The sequence below is a fragment of the Halictus rubicundus genome, chromosome 2 (genome assembly GCF_050948215.1).
Source record: "Halictus rubicundus isolate RS-2024b chromosome 2, iyHalRubi1_principal, whole genome shotgun sequence".
In the NCBI taxonomy this organism is placed as follows: domain Eukaryota; kingdom Metazoa; phylum Arthropoda; class Insecta; order Hymenoptera; family Halictidae; genus Halictus; species Halictus rubicundus.
Genome location: NC_135150.1, coordinates 22,300,939 through 22,317,093, shown reverse-complemented (window position 1 = coordinate 22,317,093; position 16,155 = coordinate 22,300,939). Strand labels below are relative to the sequence as shown.

At 37.2% G+C, this 16,155-nt stretch overlaps 1 protein-coding gene and 1 long non-coding RNA gene across 4 annotated transcripts; one reads left to right on the top strand and one right to left on the bottom strand.

The window, feature by feature from the left end:
• Positions 1–445: 445 nt before the first annotated feature.
• Positions 446–11,494, bottom strand: LOC143365621 (solute carrier organic anion transporter family member 2A1). 3 transcript variants are annotated; one of them, XM_076805965.1, is made up of 10 exons: positions 11,005–11,494; positions 9,368–9,628; positions 7,722–7,934; positions 7,142–7,400; positions 6,119–6,260; positions 5,228–5,522; positions 4,443–4,635; positions 4,042–4,282; positions 3,068–3,500; positions 446–2,222 (listed from the first exon to the last, which is right to left on the bottom strand). In XM_076805965.1, exons 2-10 carry the CDS (start codon positions 9,624–9,626, stop codon positions 1,330–1,332), a joined length of 2,928 nt encoding a protein of 975 aa, XP_076662080.1. In that variant the 5' UTR covers positions 9,627–9,628; positions 11,005–11,494; the 3' UTR covers positions 446–1,329. The 3 variants fall into 3 exon arrangements, with proteins under 3 accessions (XP_076662080.1, XP_076662079.1, XP_076662081.1); XM_076805964.1 differs by lacking the exon at positions 11,005–11,494 and adding an exon at positions 10,697–10,962; XM_076805966.1 differs by lacking the exon at positions 11,005–11,494 and adding an exon at positions 10,706–10,962.
• On the top strand, positions 11,378–12,222 carry LOC143365622 (uncharacterized). The gene is made up of 3 exons (XR_013084573.1): positions 11,378–11,500; positions 11,614–11,673; positions 11,819–12,222. It is a non-coding gene; the product is annotated as an uncharacterized LOC143365622 (long non-coding RNA).
• Positions 12,223–16,155: the final 3,933 nt, after the last annotated feature.

Below are 16,155 nucleotides of genomic sequence, written 5' to 3'. Positions count from 1 at the left end.
ATTTCCTTGTGCATGAAGTATTGCGCATTTCGTCTCTCCTCATTACATTTTTTGTAACTTCTGCTAGTCCGAGATATTTGTTGTATTTTATGCCGAGGAGTGCAAACATAATACAGCTCGGGTGTGTCTCCTGGACAATACACGACGCTGGCAAGACTCGTATTGTTGACATATATCGAGAATTCACTGTATTTCAAAGAAGTTTAACGGACTTTAATGCGAAATAAAAATTGTCTGTATTTTGGACAAAGTGCTACGTACACATTTGTTCCCTTTTTTTTTTAATAATTACAATCCGGTTAAGGTTATACAACAGAGTAAGTATACAAGCAAGCAAGTATTTGTTATAATTAAGTGTAGGCAAAAGCAAATATTAGGGGGACCCATAAGTAATCAATTATTTTGAAATCTAAAACAAACTTCGTAGTAAATTCAAGTTTTTATTTCTTATTTAATTATATAATCTCCATCATTATCAAGGACAGTTTGCCATCTTTCCTGCAAATTTGCAATCCCCCTCTTATAGAAATCCAAGGTTGAAGTGTTGTTTCTGTCAGATTTTATTAAAATCCTTATTCTAAGAATACTTACAGGGTGAATTGTACCATATAAAATTTCAATGATACAGCGAAGAACTCTTTTATCAACATTGTCGAGTAATTTTTCATCATTCCAAAACATTCGCTCTTATCTCGAGCCCGTGTCACCAATTTTTAATCATTCTGTATCATCCACACCTTAATCAATCAACGAAATGACACAAAGTTGTTCAACCACTGCTCCATTGTCGGACAAATTACCGTTCAAGTATCATACTCTTCGCATTGTATCTCCTCATACTTTTATTCCATACCATATCCAATTACTAGCCCTTGAATCTTTATGCAAATGTCACATTTTCATACATAGTTTGACGAGAAACAATATAAGGGAAGAATTTCTTTGATCGATTAGGGAATTTATTGCAATAGGAAGATTCGGCTTAGAAAATTTGTATTTTCTATAAAGAGCTTCACTCTGCATTCACATAATCATCCTCGTACATTAACAAAAAAAAAAAAAAAAAAGAACCAACAATGTTGTAACTACAATGTCATAAAAAAAACTTCGCAAATGCAACAAGCGATGCGTTGCAATGAATCCAATAACGTTCTACTGAACACTGTACATAGAATAGGCAGCAGGGAAAGAATCGGATGTGTTAAATAAATAAAATCTTTCTACGCACTCTGATACAAAACATTAAAAATTACAGGCAGTATAACAACGTGAAACGATTGTTTGTCACTTGATCCCGTCCTCTAACAAGGTAACCCGAAACCTCTGTCACTAGAAATCCGTGTGCAACGTTCCTTTACTGCCCTTGTCGACGGACTTTTTCGGGCTGTTGCTCTGACGGGACTCGGGTCGGTCTTCAGGGTGTTTGCCATCGCTGAAGCTGCTGAACCCCGACGAAGAAGGTCCTCTAGACTGTCTGGCGGACGCCATAGCAACCAGGGGAATACCAGCAACCACTCTATACTGCAAACGTCCGCTTTCCGTAGACTTCACGGACTCGGCGTCCCCATCAGGCTGGTCAGAATTGTGCTCATATTGATTGATCAGCGACTTCACGTCCTTGATGAACGGTGTGTCCGAGGTTTTCGGAGGACAGTCATCGGCTACAGGTATTCCAACTTCGTTGAAATCACCTTGTCGTTCTTTATCATTCCTCGAGTACTCGAAGCTGTTGGTCTTCCTGGAGCCATCCTCGTAGCCGTTCTGATCAGATTGTAGTCTTCTGGATAGTCTTGGATCGTCGTAGTTAGCAGGGTCAGGGAATTCGCGTTTCGACGACGGTTTTAGAACGGACGGACTTGGGTCCTTGTACACGCGGTCGTAGTCTTTGCTGTGGATTCGTTTGCGCGACCTTGGGGCCGTGCTGCTTAGGTCACTTTCCACGTCGGAGTCGATGTCCAGTGGTCTGTAGGCTACCTTCGGGCTTGACTCTTTCTTGCCCTCCTCGTCGCTGGTGCTCAAATCGTCCTCGGAGTCCAAAGTTCGTACGTCGGACCGCCGAGAGTGCGATGCTTGGCTCAGGGATGACTTCGAACCTGTTCGACGATCACCTGGACCCAGGGGGCCGTATTTCAAGGGCACAGACTCGTTCTGTCGCTGTTCGTCTTCTCCTTCTGACGGTTTCGGTGCTGGCTCGTTCGTTACTTCCACCTGCACCGTGTTGTCTGCGAATTCAATTTTAATGTTACGGTTGAGTCGTGATCGAGTTAAGATCAAACTACAGACGGTCAAAACAGTCTCCATGCACCCTTCAAAACGGAGTAACTTTTTTCCGAGATTTTTTCGAGATCTTTTCAACAATCTAGAAGAGTTGGTTTACTACATGACGTGTAAACGAAGCTTTCAGAAAATTAGTGGGAACTGTGAAAAGATTTTTTCATACAACAGTAAGTAACCATATGCTGTAGGTTTTAGGTTTCTAGAAATAATAATATGTTATAGAAATTTACACTTTAAAAGAATGGCTACGCTATGCATATAAAGTTTCGACTTTTACTACTTGTTTCTGATTTTAACCCCCGGACGCCTGCGAGTACCAGGCCTACAGTTATTTCAGTTACAGATATTTCACTACAGCTTTCTTTCGATATAGGGCGATGGTTTGGGACTGGTTCTCATCGTACTTCGGATGAAAAAAAAAAAGAATAGGGGATAGCGATTTTCTTATTTCGAAATGAAAAGCGTCGCGTTATATTGGAATAAAATTCCGAGTAAAGGACAAAGTCGGAAAAGAATAAAGTCACTCAATGACTCCGGCATAGTCATCAAAATTATTGTATATATTTTTTTTATAATTTCTACAGCCTCTTAACCCTCCGTACGCTATGCCGGAGTCATTGGGTGATTTTATTCTTTTCCGACTCTATTCTTTATTCGGAATTTTATTCCGATATAAGACGACGCTTTTCATTTCGAAATAAGAAAATCGCTATCCCCTATTTTTTTTATATATCGCACGATTGTGATATCGACGATGCGCATGAACAATTTGATAATCGATATAATTTACTGTTATTGGTTCCACCGATTGGTTGCGTTTGCTTTCCGGCCAGTCTCGACATCAGTCGTTGCATTTCAGTGCCAGTCGAGGTGTCCTTGGTTTGTTGCGCGTAGAGGTGCACGTTCTTGCAGAAGTACCATAAAATGACTTTGATCAGGGCACTCAAGACCAAGATGGTTGCCGTCAGGTAGCACAGATAGTTTCCCAGTTTTAAACTTTGATGGAGGTGGCACTTCGTTTTTTGGGTTCCCCAGTACTGGCAGGTTAGCTGGGCTATTGTATCGTACAGGAATTTCCCACCGACGTTTATAATGACAGCAGACCACATCATCCAGAAACCTATGCTGATTGCCTTATCCTGCGTGTAGACTGATCTCAGGACTACTAAGAAGTCTCCTATGAACATCGTTGCGATCACTGCGTACACCAACATGGTGCCGAGCTGAAACAAATCATTATTTATCATTATAATTTCAAATTAGTCGTTGGCTCAACATTAGAAATATCGGACAGGTAAAAATGACTTGTCTCTGATCTTTCCTTTCACAATCGTTGCATTTATAAAAATGTTTGTAATTAATTCATTGCATATATGATCAATTAAACGGATATAAACTTCTTTATTGAAGCACGTATTACAATAACATACGAAATATGAATAAATTCAGTCTCGGCTTCATTATCGTGCCTTTATTCTTCTATATGTTAATCATGTACAGTGCTTGATCATTCCAGTATAAAACATCAAAGTTAAAAAATTAACAATTAATTTCTTTTTAAATTTAGTTTTAAAATTAATGTTTAATTGTTTTATTTAATAGCAAAATTACGCATTATTCTGTATCTATATATATAGTAGGTATATATATGAAAAATAATGTAGCTAATGGCATGAAAAAATAAAGAAATTAATATTTTGTATCTAAAAGGTAGGAAATTAAGACGAAATAATCTTTCGATTAGTATCACGATGATAAACTCACCTCAAATATTACCCACCCAGTTTGACAGGCATTCTCGTCACAGGGCCCGTCGTACATTTCTGTATCTTTTACGCAATTGCAATTACTATAAACCATTCGACCGTTCTTGTATTCGGAGGTATGGCAACCGGCATGGCAAGGACTATAATAAGTGACAATGCCTTTGCTCTCGCAAACGGGACGGAAATCGGCATCTTTGGAGCAACTGCAATTCCTGTTGCAGTAGGTTGGTAACGAAATGCTGGAAAAAATATATCGCTACTTTTTCATGTTGTCATAATAGTTTGGCGATAAAAAAGAGAACTGTGTCCTGTTTTTAACATTTAATTTCAGCAGAGAATCATCTTCCTCGACTTTGCCTTCGATTCAATTCTAGTTTCGCTAACTATGGATCTACTTACTGTCCTTTCTCGTCCGTTTCAACGATAGGTCTCTTCTCGCAGGATGTTAAAGTGAGCGCGACAACAACTCCAGCTGCTAAAAAGGTGATCACTACACCGTATGATACAACACCTCTGGCGCTCGGTTTCGCTTTTGACATTATCAACCCCGAAATCATCACGAGCAGACCAATCAGAATTGGCTTCACAACGTCTGAAACAAGATGATCGAATTGATAGTACACGTTTTAAGTTCTTCAACCATTGAAACTGTTTGTCTTAAGAGGAGAACCTTGTGCAAAATGAAATTCTTGAGCATTTTTTTTTTTTGTTGTTTAAACCGATTTGAATTTCGAAGATTTGAAAACGTAATCTTTTACATTTTATTCGGTAATGAACAAGCATCGATTTAGCATTTCTAAGATATGGAAAATATGAAAACGTTTTAAAATTGCATTGAATTTTTGTAAGTTGAGAAATAAGTCCCCATTCCAGAAATTCGAAAACTTAAGAGGACTTGAGGACTCTTCCATTTTTTTCCGAGGAAATGCAACAGATTTAAAAACATAGTCTTTTACATTATACTTGATAATGTTCGTGCTATAATGCAATTAGTTTTATGGATATAGAAAATATGAGAATGTTTTAAGTTATATGGCACTAAAATTGCATTGAATTTTTGGAAGCTGAAATAGAAGTCCTCATTTCAGGAATTCAAAGAACTGGTAGGTGAATACCATGGATTTTCTTTAATTGTAAAGTGGAGTATCCCCTTAAAGACTTGATTACAGTATATTTGATCTTACTTGTTACCAGCCTCGAGACTATAGGATCATTGAAACCGAGTAGCATTCCAGTTGGCTTCGGCACGTGAAATCTCGCTTGTATAATAAGATTCTCGTACACCATGAAATTTACCGTGGCCATCATGTAAAGCGTATACGCAAGTACGATAAATATTAAAATTTTGTTAGCGAACAACCTGCCCACGGATGAAAAGAAACCAGGATTTTCCGGTTTCTCGCTGATCAATCGACGAGGCACTCGACGTGGTCTGTCCATACTGTTAGTTAAAAGTGCGACTGCGGCTCGTTCAACGACCTGGTACAGTTTTAAACAATTGTGAAAATTGTCGAACAATTATATACTTAACTAATTATATACAATTATATTCTAGTGGTTCTTAATATGTGGGACTATGCATCAAATTATAAACTTAAATAATTTTTTACTTTTTAAATACTTTCTCTTGTTATAAGTTCTTATTTATTTTCGCGATGAACTTATTATTATGAACATATTGATACAAAAGTATCTAGTCAAAACGGTATGTAAATATATACAATGTTTTTCTAAACTAGCCTAAGTAAAGTATTATATATATAAATACATATATATATTTTTTAATCTAATTTTTACTTTTCTTTTATATTTATATATATAATGATTTTATTTGCGTGATTAACGTAAAAATGAAATTAAAATACTGTACGTGAAAGTATTTACGAAATTGAAAGGTCTTATAGAAAGGAGAAGATTGAATTTACTTAAACTTTGTACGATTTTCATTATAATATAATGAAAAGGTTTTTATAATTTCAATAATTATGAAATCGAAAACTGGTCATTTTTACCATGGTAGGTTCAGTGTTAAACACTATTTTTTAATGTTTAAGTGGATCATTTTCGGGAGTTACCTGAGATGGTAGCATTCTAGGGAACCATGACAGTAGCAAACCAGGTACTATCAATAACACTGTCAAAATTGGCAGTCCTAGCCACCATGCACCAATGTGTTCTCTGTATGTGTCAATCGTAGTTAGGGTTACAGTATCTAACCTGAGCCAGAAAAGAATTCCAAAATATTACTCTATTTTTATTTATGTAATATACAATTATATATTGTTATATTTTAATTGATTGTACTTTGGATAAAATTTTCTATGAAATTATATTACTAAAGATTGTGTAAACGATGTAGCTAAACTGCAGGTAGTATTAGGGGGACCCCAAAGTAATGTCGTATCTTTCGTAGAATTGAAGCAGAATAATTTTTTATAGACATTTTATTTTGAATCTGTGATATATAAATGCTCTTGTATGGTTGACTACGGTAAATGGAGCTTCTCCGAGAGTTCTTCAATCGTCTGTCGAGGCAAAATGTCGAGGTGCGTCGAAAAGATCGAAATTGCCCAATTTAAATTTGGCAAACCATCGTTGGCATTTACACAAATGTTTCTTGTACATATTGCGACATTGTTGTCCTTTCGAAATTCGTATAGCATACAATGCCAAATGTGCAACTTTTCTGGATTTGAATCGGTCAATTCGAACATAACTTCTAAAAAAACAATATTTTTGTACAAAACAGTACTAACAAGTTTCCTGAACCTGCAGCCATGTACTGAACAACGTAGGTGTACGAAGTTAGCTGTTATTATCAGTGAGACATTGACTTGTGCAATAACGACATTACATTCGGGTCCCCCTTATATTATAATAATTTTAAATATTGAGAATTGAAAGATTATTAACTAATTAAGTGAAGATTTATAATTGTATTGAAGTCTGTTTTATCTTCCGTACTATCTAATTAAAATTAAATTGTCTACGGCTATTTAAAAATAATTGTAGTCTGTCATGTGTACTAAGATGTGTAATACTCTTGTTTGTTAGGTGTGCTAAAATTTTAATTACTGTACTTTGTTAGGTTCGCTCACCTGAGGCACACCCATGCCAAGATGAAGCCCAGAAGAACGCCCACAATTTTCACAGCAATAGCGACGCCAATAAATCCAGCAACGTGTTTCTTTTTCGTGTTGTCGTCTAAATAAGAAATGGCTAGTGCATAATACGAAATATTTGCAATTCCGGTAATAATTTGCACGAGAATCAAAGCAGCGAACGTAAAGTAACACGGTTCCTCCTCTTTCGCAAGTACTTTGGTTGGAATTCCGGAACACAGCTCGCGATTATCGTCTGGAAAAAGGAAAATGTATTTAACGAGTATCTGTTTCGTTGTTGCGAACAATATTCCATATGCATTAACATTCCTATGTGCTTCATTCGCAATATAAAAGTACTAATAATAATTAATTTTAAACAATCATTACATTATTTCGTACTTCGCTGATTGATCAGAAAATCTCTGATTTACTAGAATTTGTAAAAGAAAACAATTTAATGAATTAATGTGCTATAAATAATTTTTGACTATAATTCTGTAAACCGCTAATAAACTTGAAGTTTATGTGACGGATCAATCAAAGTTTCGAAATTTAATTATATTCTGTTGCTTACCTGCATATTTAGATACTGGTCTTGTCATGTCCACGGTCTCGTCGACCACTTTAATTGGATGTGTCAAATGGGGAATGATCATGACGAAGTATGAAGCGCTTTGTAGGAGGACTATACCTCCGACCCAAGCGACTCTGTGAATCCTATCACCCCAATACGCAATGAGTAAACCGAAAAGGAAGGGTATCAAGTCTGGTATTGCAAGGACCCATTCTGTGAAATACAAATTTCGCTTGTTAGTGTTTATAGCAGGAAAAAGTTTGTCATACGAATATTAAATAACTACTAATTTCGCAACAATTTGATAAACACACGAAGCTCGCACACAATATTTCTCAACACTCTACGAAACATAACAACATCTTCGGCAAAGAATCAATATACACGTGCATACATGAATTTCAAATCCGAAATGTTGAATATTTACCTTATTCCCATAATTACGCTAAATAATTTATGCAAGCTTTGGGTGTGTGGGTGAAGGGGATGAAAATTGAGAACATGTGATGGGTTGTATCAAGGGAGGGGTGGAAGAGAGGAAGAGGGATGACAAAAAGGATTCTGAAGGAAGACGGAGGAGAGAAAAGCTGGATATGGGTGGGGAGAGGGGGTGAATACAATAAGGAGGGTAAGAGAGGGAGGAAGGCGAGGAGACAGGGGGCGAAGTATGGGAAGGTGAAGGAAAGAGGGTGGGATGATGCGGCTAAGGGTGACAGGGCACTGAGGATCGAAAGAGAATGCGGAAGAGGAAGAGTGATAGAATGGGTGAGCGATGGTGGCGAACCAGTAGCAAGGTGAACGAATGGATAGCATAGTCAGTGAGCAGTAGGTATGGTGAGTGAGTGTGAGAAGGGAAGACGTCAAGATCGCGTGGACTGTAATTTAAATTTTAAGAACAATTGTAAAGTAAATTAAATTAGGATTAAGGAATGTATGAGAACGTAATATGAGGTATGGTTTGTCGTTTGTGATAAGGAAAGAAATAAAGGTAGTGTTAGTTAACCGTTCGAATTTTAAAAATGAAGTAAATTAAACATTAAGGAGTGCCTGATACCCGGAATAACAAAACACATAAACTATGCTTTACTCTTCGAAAGATGACACTTCAAGTATGGTCATAGTCATAATAGCTGTCCGCTTTATCTCTACGTTGCGAGTGCGAAGGGCAAACAGCTATTGTGACTTTCGAAAAACGGTCCGTGATTTACATCCTTTATAAACAGTGAAAAAATGACAATTAATTATGCACAATTTAAGTACTTTTGGAACCTCTTATATAACCTCGTATCCGAGTGTCCATTTACTATGATCGTTGAACGTTGTTCTATATTTTTCTGAATGCCTATTCTTTGACACTATTACTTAAACTTGTAGTCTCAAGATAACTATTAGTATTAGTAGTTAACTATTAGTATCTTCAGTAATAAACAATCACGTAAATTACATAAAAAAATCGCTATAAGTAATAAAACAGAATGGAAAATATGTTACTAAATGCACATCTTAATTTTATCTTTGAATTTTAATTTAAAAATGATACGAACTTTCGTTTCAAACCAATAGATGATAAATTGAAAAAATTTAGACTTTCATGGGACTCATTACAGTTTTTCAATTGCAATGCAACAAGATCAGGGAATATTTACCCATCAAGTACGGATCGATTTGGAATCTCCTCGCGATCGTGGGCCCAGCCACGTAAAAGTATCCGTACGCAGCCGCTTGAATCAAGCCGATCCATGACAGCAGCCCGATGAATAGTCTTCGCGTCGCGAATCTTGCTAATTTCGGGCATGGCAATTGTGCACAACCGCAGTCGATCGACTCGTTCGGTATCGGGTTGGCTGGTCCTGTCAAACCACCTTCCACTTCGGACCGCACCACTTCTTGGAGGCGTATAGTCATTCCTTTGAAACAAAGTTCGCGCCTGAAGATGGACTACCACGCGGACTCTCAGTTTGTTACTACAGCGGGTGACCAAATTATTAGAGCCAATATACGGAAGATATATTTATTGCGCGTGTGGAAAATAATAAGAGTTCAGTACAGAGGGACTGTGTTAGAACGCAGTGTCGTTGACTTATGGAAGTGGCTCTAATAATTTGACCATCCAGTGTAGATTGCCAATTTTATGCTTTTGAAATTGGTAAGTAGAATTCAAAACCTTGCGAGCATTAAATGAATTTGAAAGTATCATCATGTTATCGACTTCTTAGTGAAATTATAAAACTGGCTTTTATTTGGTTCCTATTTTTAGCAATTGTTAGAGAAAATGTTTATTTTGTATAAATATTTAACTGTTCTAATTTTACTGTATGTCTCATCTTAATATCCATACCGTAATTTAGTAACAATTATTAGTAACTGATTTAAGAATATTATACATAAAATTATGACAATATTGTAATACTCGTCGAGAGGAACATCTTTAAGCAATTTACGTTTTTAGAGACAAAATGTAAAGTGAAGTAAAATTTTATTTTTGTTGTCATCGAGTACAGTAAATTAAAAGTAGACTGGAACTATAGTGGAGTTCGTTGAACTTTGTGTTTTACGAGGTTTTGCAGATTTGTGTGTGTGTGTGTGTCACGAATGCATAAAGATCCGCTGTTCGACCGTTATAGTTATGATTTCAAGGGACATGGAGCTATCATAGATTCTTGAAAATATATAATGTTATGTAAAATATATAATTATATATAAATATATAATTAATACGATGTTCTCACGCGAGTACATTCGGGATTAGTATAAAACAAAATAAACAAACAGCAATATATGCGAATGAAAGGACGAATAACGTTGGAACTACTTATGCAATTATTAACGATTAGTATTTCAAGTTCGTTGCTGAACGATGGGGCATTATCTCTGTTTGAAGAGAACTATCTTCACGATTTCAAGATCGGCACAATTGGTCAGCACACCGAACGTATTCAACAACGTGAGATTAATTAGTCTGTTAACGAACGAACCTCACGTACCACACACTTTTACTCATCGCACGTTCAACTGGAAGTAGTTACTGCACACATATTGCTGCAACTGTCATAAACCTAGTAGAAACAAATGTCGAGCGTGTTGCACGCGTGCGATGGTTTGTGTGTCATCGTGAATCACCTGATGACGTCTCCTCGAAGCGAATTCCTGGAAGTACTATTTCTACGATCCGTATCGTTTCGAAAATGGCGAGACCGTGGTCCGATTATTTGTCGGTTTATCAATTTATCGGCGATCGACGAGACTTCTCGACCGGTTCACCGGATTTATTTTGTTCACTTACTATTTCGAAAAATCCGATCGGCTCGTTGCGATTCCTTGTCGCTCGCGTTTAACGGGAGAGCGCCGCTACTTTTTCGTACAGGTGCAGCAGCGAAACTAGTTAGTCCAATCACATAATGGCGCGGTTATAGCGACGCGGTGTCGTTTTAGAATCCCGAAACGATAGACTTCCTTTCTTTTCACGAAAACGGAGCGAATCGAACACACCAACACGGCCAACGTGAGGCCACAGGCGCGGCTCTTTTAATCGACGAACCCGCACGTTATCTTATTACAGATACGCTGCTCAGATATCTTCTGATAAAGTTAGACTGTAATATACGCATGTGCTACGATACCGACGATGGCAATGCTCGTACATACCTCGCCGCGGACGGCAAAAATATTCACCTGTATCTGGTATGTCAGCCGACAGTCCAACCGATTGTTTGTAACCCCATGATCAATAAGGCTGCCGCTAGGATGATTCAAGTTGTTCGAGTTCCATGTTGGAAGTTGTGAGTAATTTCATTTTTTTTTTTATTGTAATTTCAACACACGTTAAATTGTACATTTATACATTATAAATATTTGTATATTTTAATCTTGTTCCTATCTGGAATATTTATAGACTCCATTAAGACTACTGCTGGAACTCCAATGATGCAACTGACGATTATTGGAGAATGTTGTAAGTAATTTTGGGATGGATCAGTAAGCACTTTGCAATCCAATTTTATACACGTGATTCGATACATCCCTCATTTGAATCTTTTTAATATGCTTTAAGTGTATGTGTTTTGTGTGTTTAATGGAGAACTTGATTTTTCATGTAGGTCTTTGCAATCGCTAAGCTCGCATCTGCTCAAAATAGAAGAAAAATGGCGAAAGGAAGAAAAGTAAATACGAACATAGCTTTTCGATGGAATTTTAATAATACCGGGAATTAATTAATAATATTGGAATTCGTTTGAATATCGTAAACACAAGATTCTTTGGATATCTGGATATGAATTTTTGATCAGCTTATTATTTCGTTTTTGTCCAATTTGTTGTAGCGAGAAGGTTGATTAATAAAATTGTAAGAGAATTTATGCGAAGCGGATAAGATCCATTTAATTTGTATAGTCATGGGAGAGCCGATAATTAACTTATCACATGTGAGAATCCTTCGGTTGGTCTGTAACAATTATGTCAATTAAGATAGTTGCATCACAAATGGGTCTCTTCAAGGCAGGTGACTTACAAAGTTGTTTCAGTCGTCATAACGACAAGTTCTCTTCTATTATATTCAGGACAATATGATAGTATAACTAATGAACAATAAACGGAAACATTTGTTAATACACATTTATATAGCAGAGGATGTTGGTTTTGTAATAAAATAACATAGTTTCTTGTTAATAAACACTCCTGATATTTACATCAGTAAATTGTATTAAGACTCTGTTCGAGATAAACATTTCAAATTTATATCGTTTCTTTAACTCTTAATAGAGATCACACATTGTCGCTACGCACGTTTTCACGTTTCATACATACAGACGCCATCTTGCCATACACACTATACGTTTTCCCGCTCATCAATCATACCAACTTAGCAACTACTAGATGTTCTGACACAGAAATTTGATATAGTTTGTTTTCGATTTTTAGAAAATGGCTGCATTTGACAATTATTCGCACAGGTATGTTCTAATTATTAATTTCGACGGTGAAATAATAAACTCCATTATGTGTACGATTGTTCATTAATATTTTCAGAACCTTTGCAACTACACAGAAAAGAAAGATTCGAAAGGAAGCATTAAGTAAAACTTCTAGAAAAATGAAAGTATAAAAGAACATTATTCTAGATGCTTTGTATGTATAGTTGACTAAATACATAACATAGGTATGTATCGTATTGTTTAATCTATTTATTGGAATCATGTATTCATTTTTATATTTAACATATGCTAAATAATATACAGTTATTTTAGTTGTAAGTTTGTTTTTTGTAATTTTTATATTATATTATAACAGCTTTAAAAGAACTAACAGTTTGTTCGGTACTTTTCCAGTACTTATTAGTTGTACTATACAGATTAGTTATTTTCATAAATAAATGCAGTACAAATAAAAAAGATCTTTTTCCCATTTTATCTAGAAAAACGTTCAAAATTGTGAGTGGTCCTAACTTTTTGGCCAGAGACTGTATGTACCCTCTCGCGTCACTTATTTATGACTGCACAAGTATAGCCTTTATGTCCAATATTTTACCTGGCGGATTTTTAGCCTCGCCCTACTCTATCGGACAGGTAGAAGCAGCCGAAGGGACAATGCGAATTACGTATTCATCGTCGGCAGTCAAATTTCCGTTCTATCAGGGCAAATCCAGATACCGTTCAATTTCAAAGATGGCGGACGGGGGCCAGTGTCATCGGGCTCGGCCTCGGTCTAACGCCTCGGTAAAGGAGTTAGCACGCCTAAGCACACTTAAGTCGTCGCCATAAGAAAATGACGAATGCCAATTAGCATATGAAAAGCTTCCCCCCGTTCGCCCAGTTCGTTCGGACGAGAGCGTGGGCTCTCTCGGCTCCTCTCTCGGGCCAGCTCCTTCCTCTCCTCGGGACGCTTGGCAGGGCGATCACGTTTTTGAATATTAAGGGCAGGATTACACCCAGGGCTTAACGCGCGAAATTTAGTCTGCCGGGGCCAGGAACGAAAAGAAATCACCCTTAAGACCCCGGGAGTAACGGCGGAAGAAGCGATGCCAGAAAATCAGAGGAACGAGGTCTCCTCGGCGAATGCGCACAGGCTCAAGCTTACTAGATGTCCGCGTCAACCCTCGACATGCATCATCCCGTTAACCGATCGCGATCCAACGTGATAAATGAATAGAAGCGTGCTCGAGGATCGGAGGTCGGATCAACCTGCTACGCGCCACGGGAGAACGCGAAAAAATCGGTGTAATCCCGATATTTGGACGTTTCAAACGCTAATGATTAGACTGCGGATCTTCAGGTGAAATAAAAATTTAGGTAAAACGCAAATTTATTCCATACAGAAATTTTCCATACAGAAGTACAGTGATTTCTATGGAGAAATGAATGCGAGAATTTCTATGTCGCCATGGCCTGGATGATAAATGTCGCGGAATTATCCCCACTACCGCGGGGTATACCCCGTGAGGGGCCAAGGTGCTCGAGAGGCCTCGGACGCCGAGGAGTGTAAACATAACACGGCTCGAGTATGTCTCCTGAACGACACACGACGCTGGCAAAACCCGTGTTGTTGATTATATTTATATCAAGAATTCACTGTATAGTCTTCTTTCCATACAGAAATTTCTTTCTCGCTTTAAGAACTTTAGTATGTTCAAAATAACACATAGATGTTCTTAAATCCTCTCAATCCTTTCACTGTTCAAAATTTAATAAATCCAGAAAATCCGCAGTCTATTAATGATAATCTAACTCATTTTTTGAAACTCAGAAACCGAACGTTTTTGGTGGTTGTACAGATGTCAATGCTATTTAGATGGTACTTGATCAATTTTCGAAAACATATTTTCGAAGATATGGCATTAATCATTTTATTAGGTAACTAAATGTCCTCCAAATGAAATTAATCGTCAGCGTAATTGTAAACTATTTTCGAAATGCTGGGTCAAAATGGATTCAAGTCCCGTCGTACGTGTGTTAAACTGATCACTGATTAGTGATCAGTATAATTTAGAGGTATACAGTGTGTTTACTCTATATATGTCCCAAATCTCTATCTCTTGATCGATATATGTCGCTGGATGGACCCGTGTTTTGGACATATATCGAGTAAACACTGTAATCTTCTATTACAATTTTTTTTGGTGATTCTTCTTAAACTTTTTAGTTATGACGTACTCGTGGACGTTATTTTATGTGCAGTGTGCATACATAGTGTACAAAAGATTCATTTATATGATCACTGTAAATAACCTTTCGGTCGCTTTGCGGGTTTTCAGTAAAAAGGGAAATGCAATCGTTCGTTTTCTGTGAGATGATTAAAAAGATTAATTACTCGTAGGAGCGTGTACGTTTTACCGAGGGCTCTTAGACAGAAATACACGTAATCACAGCGATCACACGGTGTCCCGAGCGCCGTGAGAGAAATATAGAAACGTATCTGTACAGGCGTACGTAAGTACATCTATAGATATCTCACGGAAGGAGGATGCAGGCTTTCCATTAGCAGAGTAAGTGACCATCGCCAGCATTTTCTTTGATGTTGGTTAATTTACTAATAACATCGTTCCACGGCTACTCGCCGTCCACCCTCTAAATATTTGTATCGCTAACATATCGACTTGTCCTCATGTAATTAAGCCACATTATTATTTTAGTGGAGACGGCCGGGAAAAAGAGACCCGCCGCAACCCAACCTCTGAACCCGCCCTAAAATGAAGTTTCCATCAGCCGCGTCGCTAAACTGCTCCGAGATGATTTTATATGCAAACTGTCGGCGCGGCGGGTGCAGGATGCTCCCTAGTATACTTCCACGAAAGTCGATTTCCACCGTGGAAATCATTATCCGACCTTCAATCAAATTATTTCGCGTAGCGTTCGCTACCGACTGATGTTACCCGTAACAAAATATTTCACTCCGAAATGGATCTAATAATATCACACACTTTAACTCTTTGAGTAGACCTTCAAAACTTACTGTAAAAGTGCAATGACTCAATTAAATTTAACCTTATATTTCTATTTAACCCTTTGCACTCGAAGCGATCTTGACTACTTATTAATACATTTTGTCTATACAAAATCATACTCGCTTGTGTCACAATTAAACAATTTAATAAGACATTTGGCAGTATAGAAATTGTTTCGAATTATAGTATAGTAACTTTTAGCTGTACCTCGGAGATTCATCTGTATCGAAATGGCAAATAGAAACGTAGTGAGATATGTAATCCGCAAATAGTTATATTTATTAATGGTTACACATTAAATAATGATCAGCATACATTTGAGTGATCAATAGTTCACTTTGATAGTGAAACAAAACAGTGAAAATATCAAATGAACTTGAGAAATCCGTTAAATAGTTCGCAACTTATGAAAGTTCTTAACACTAGATCTACCAAACCGCTGAAAACAAACTGAACATGAAACGTAAAACGGACATGAAAAAAAACCATAAAATGTAT

What these genes read in the sequence shown, in the direction of transcription:
- LOC143365621 (XM_076805965.1), bottom strand. Translation starts at nt 9,626, where the DNA reads ATGACTATACGCCTCCAAGAAGTGGTGCGGTCCGAAGTGGAAGGTGGT. An exon ending in TTGGCATGGGTGTGCCTCAG is followed by an intron (nt 6,261 to 7,141) that starts GTGAGCGAACCT and finishes TTTCTGGCTCAG; the next exon opens with GTTAGATACTGTAACCCTAA. An exon ending in CTAGAATGCTACCATCTCAG is followed by an intron (nt 5,523 to 6,118) that starts GTAACTCCCGAA and finishes AAACTGTACCAG; the next exon opens with GTCGTTGAACGAGCCGCAGT.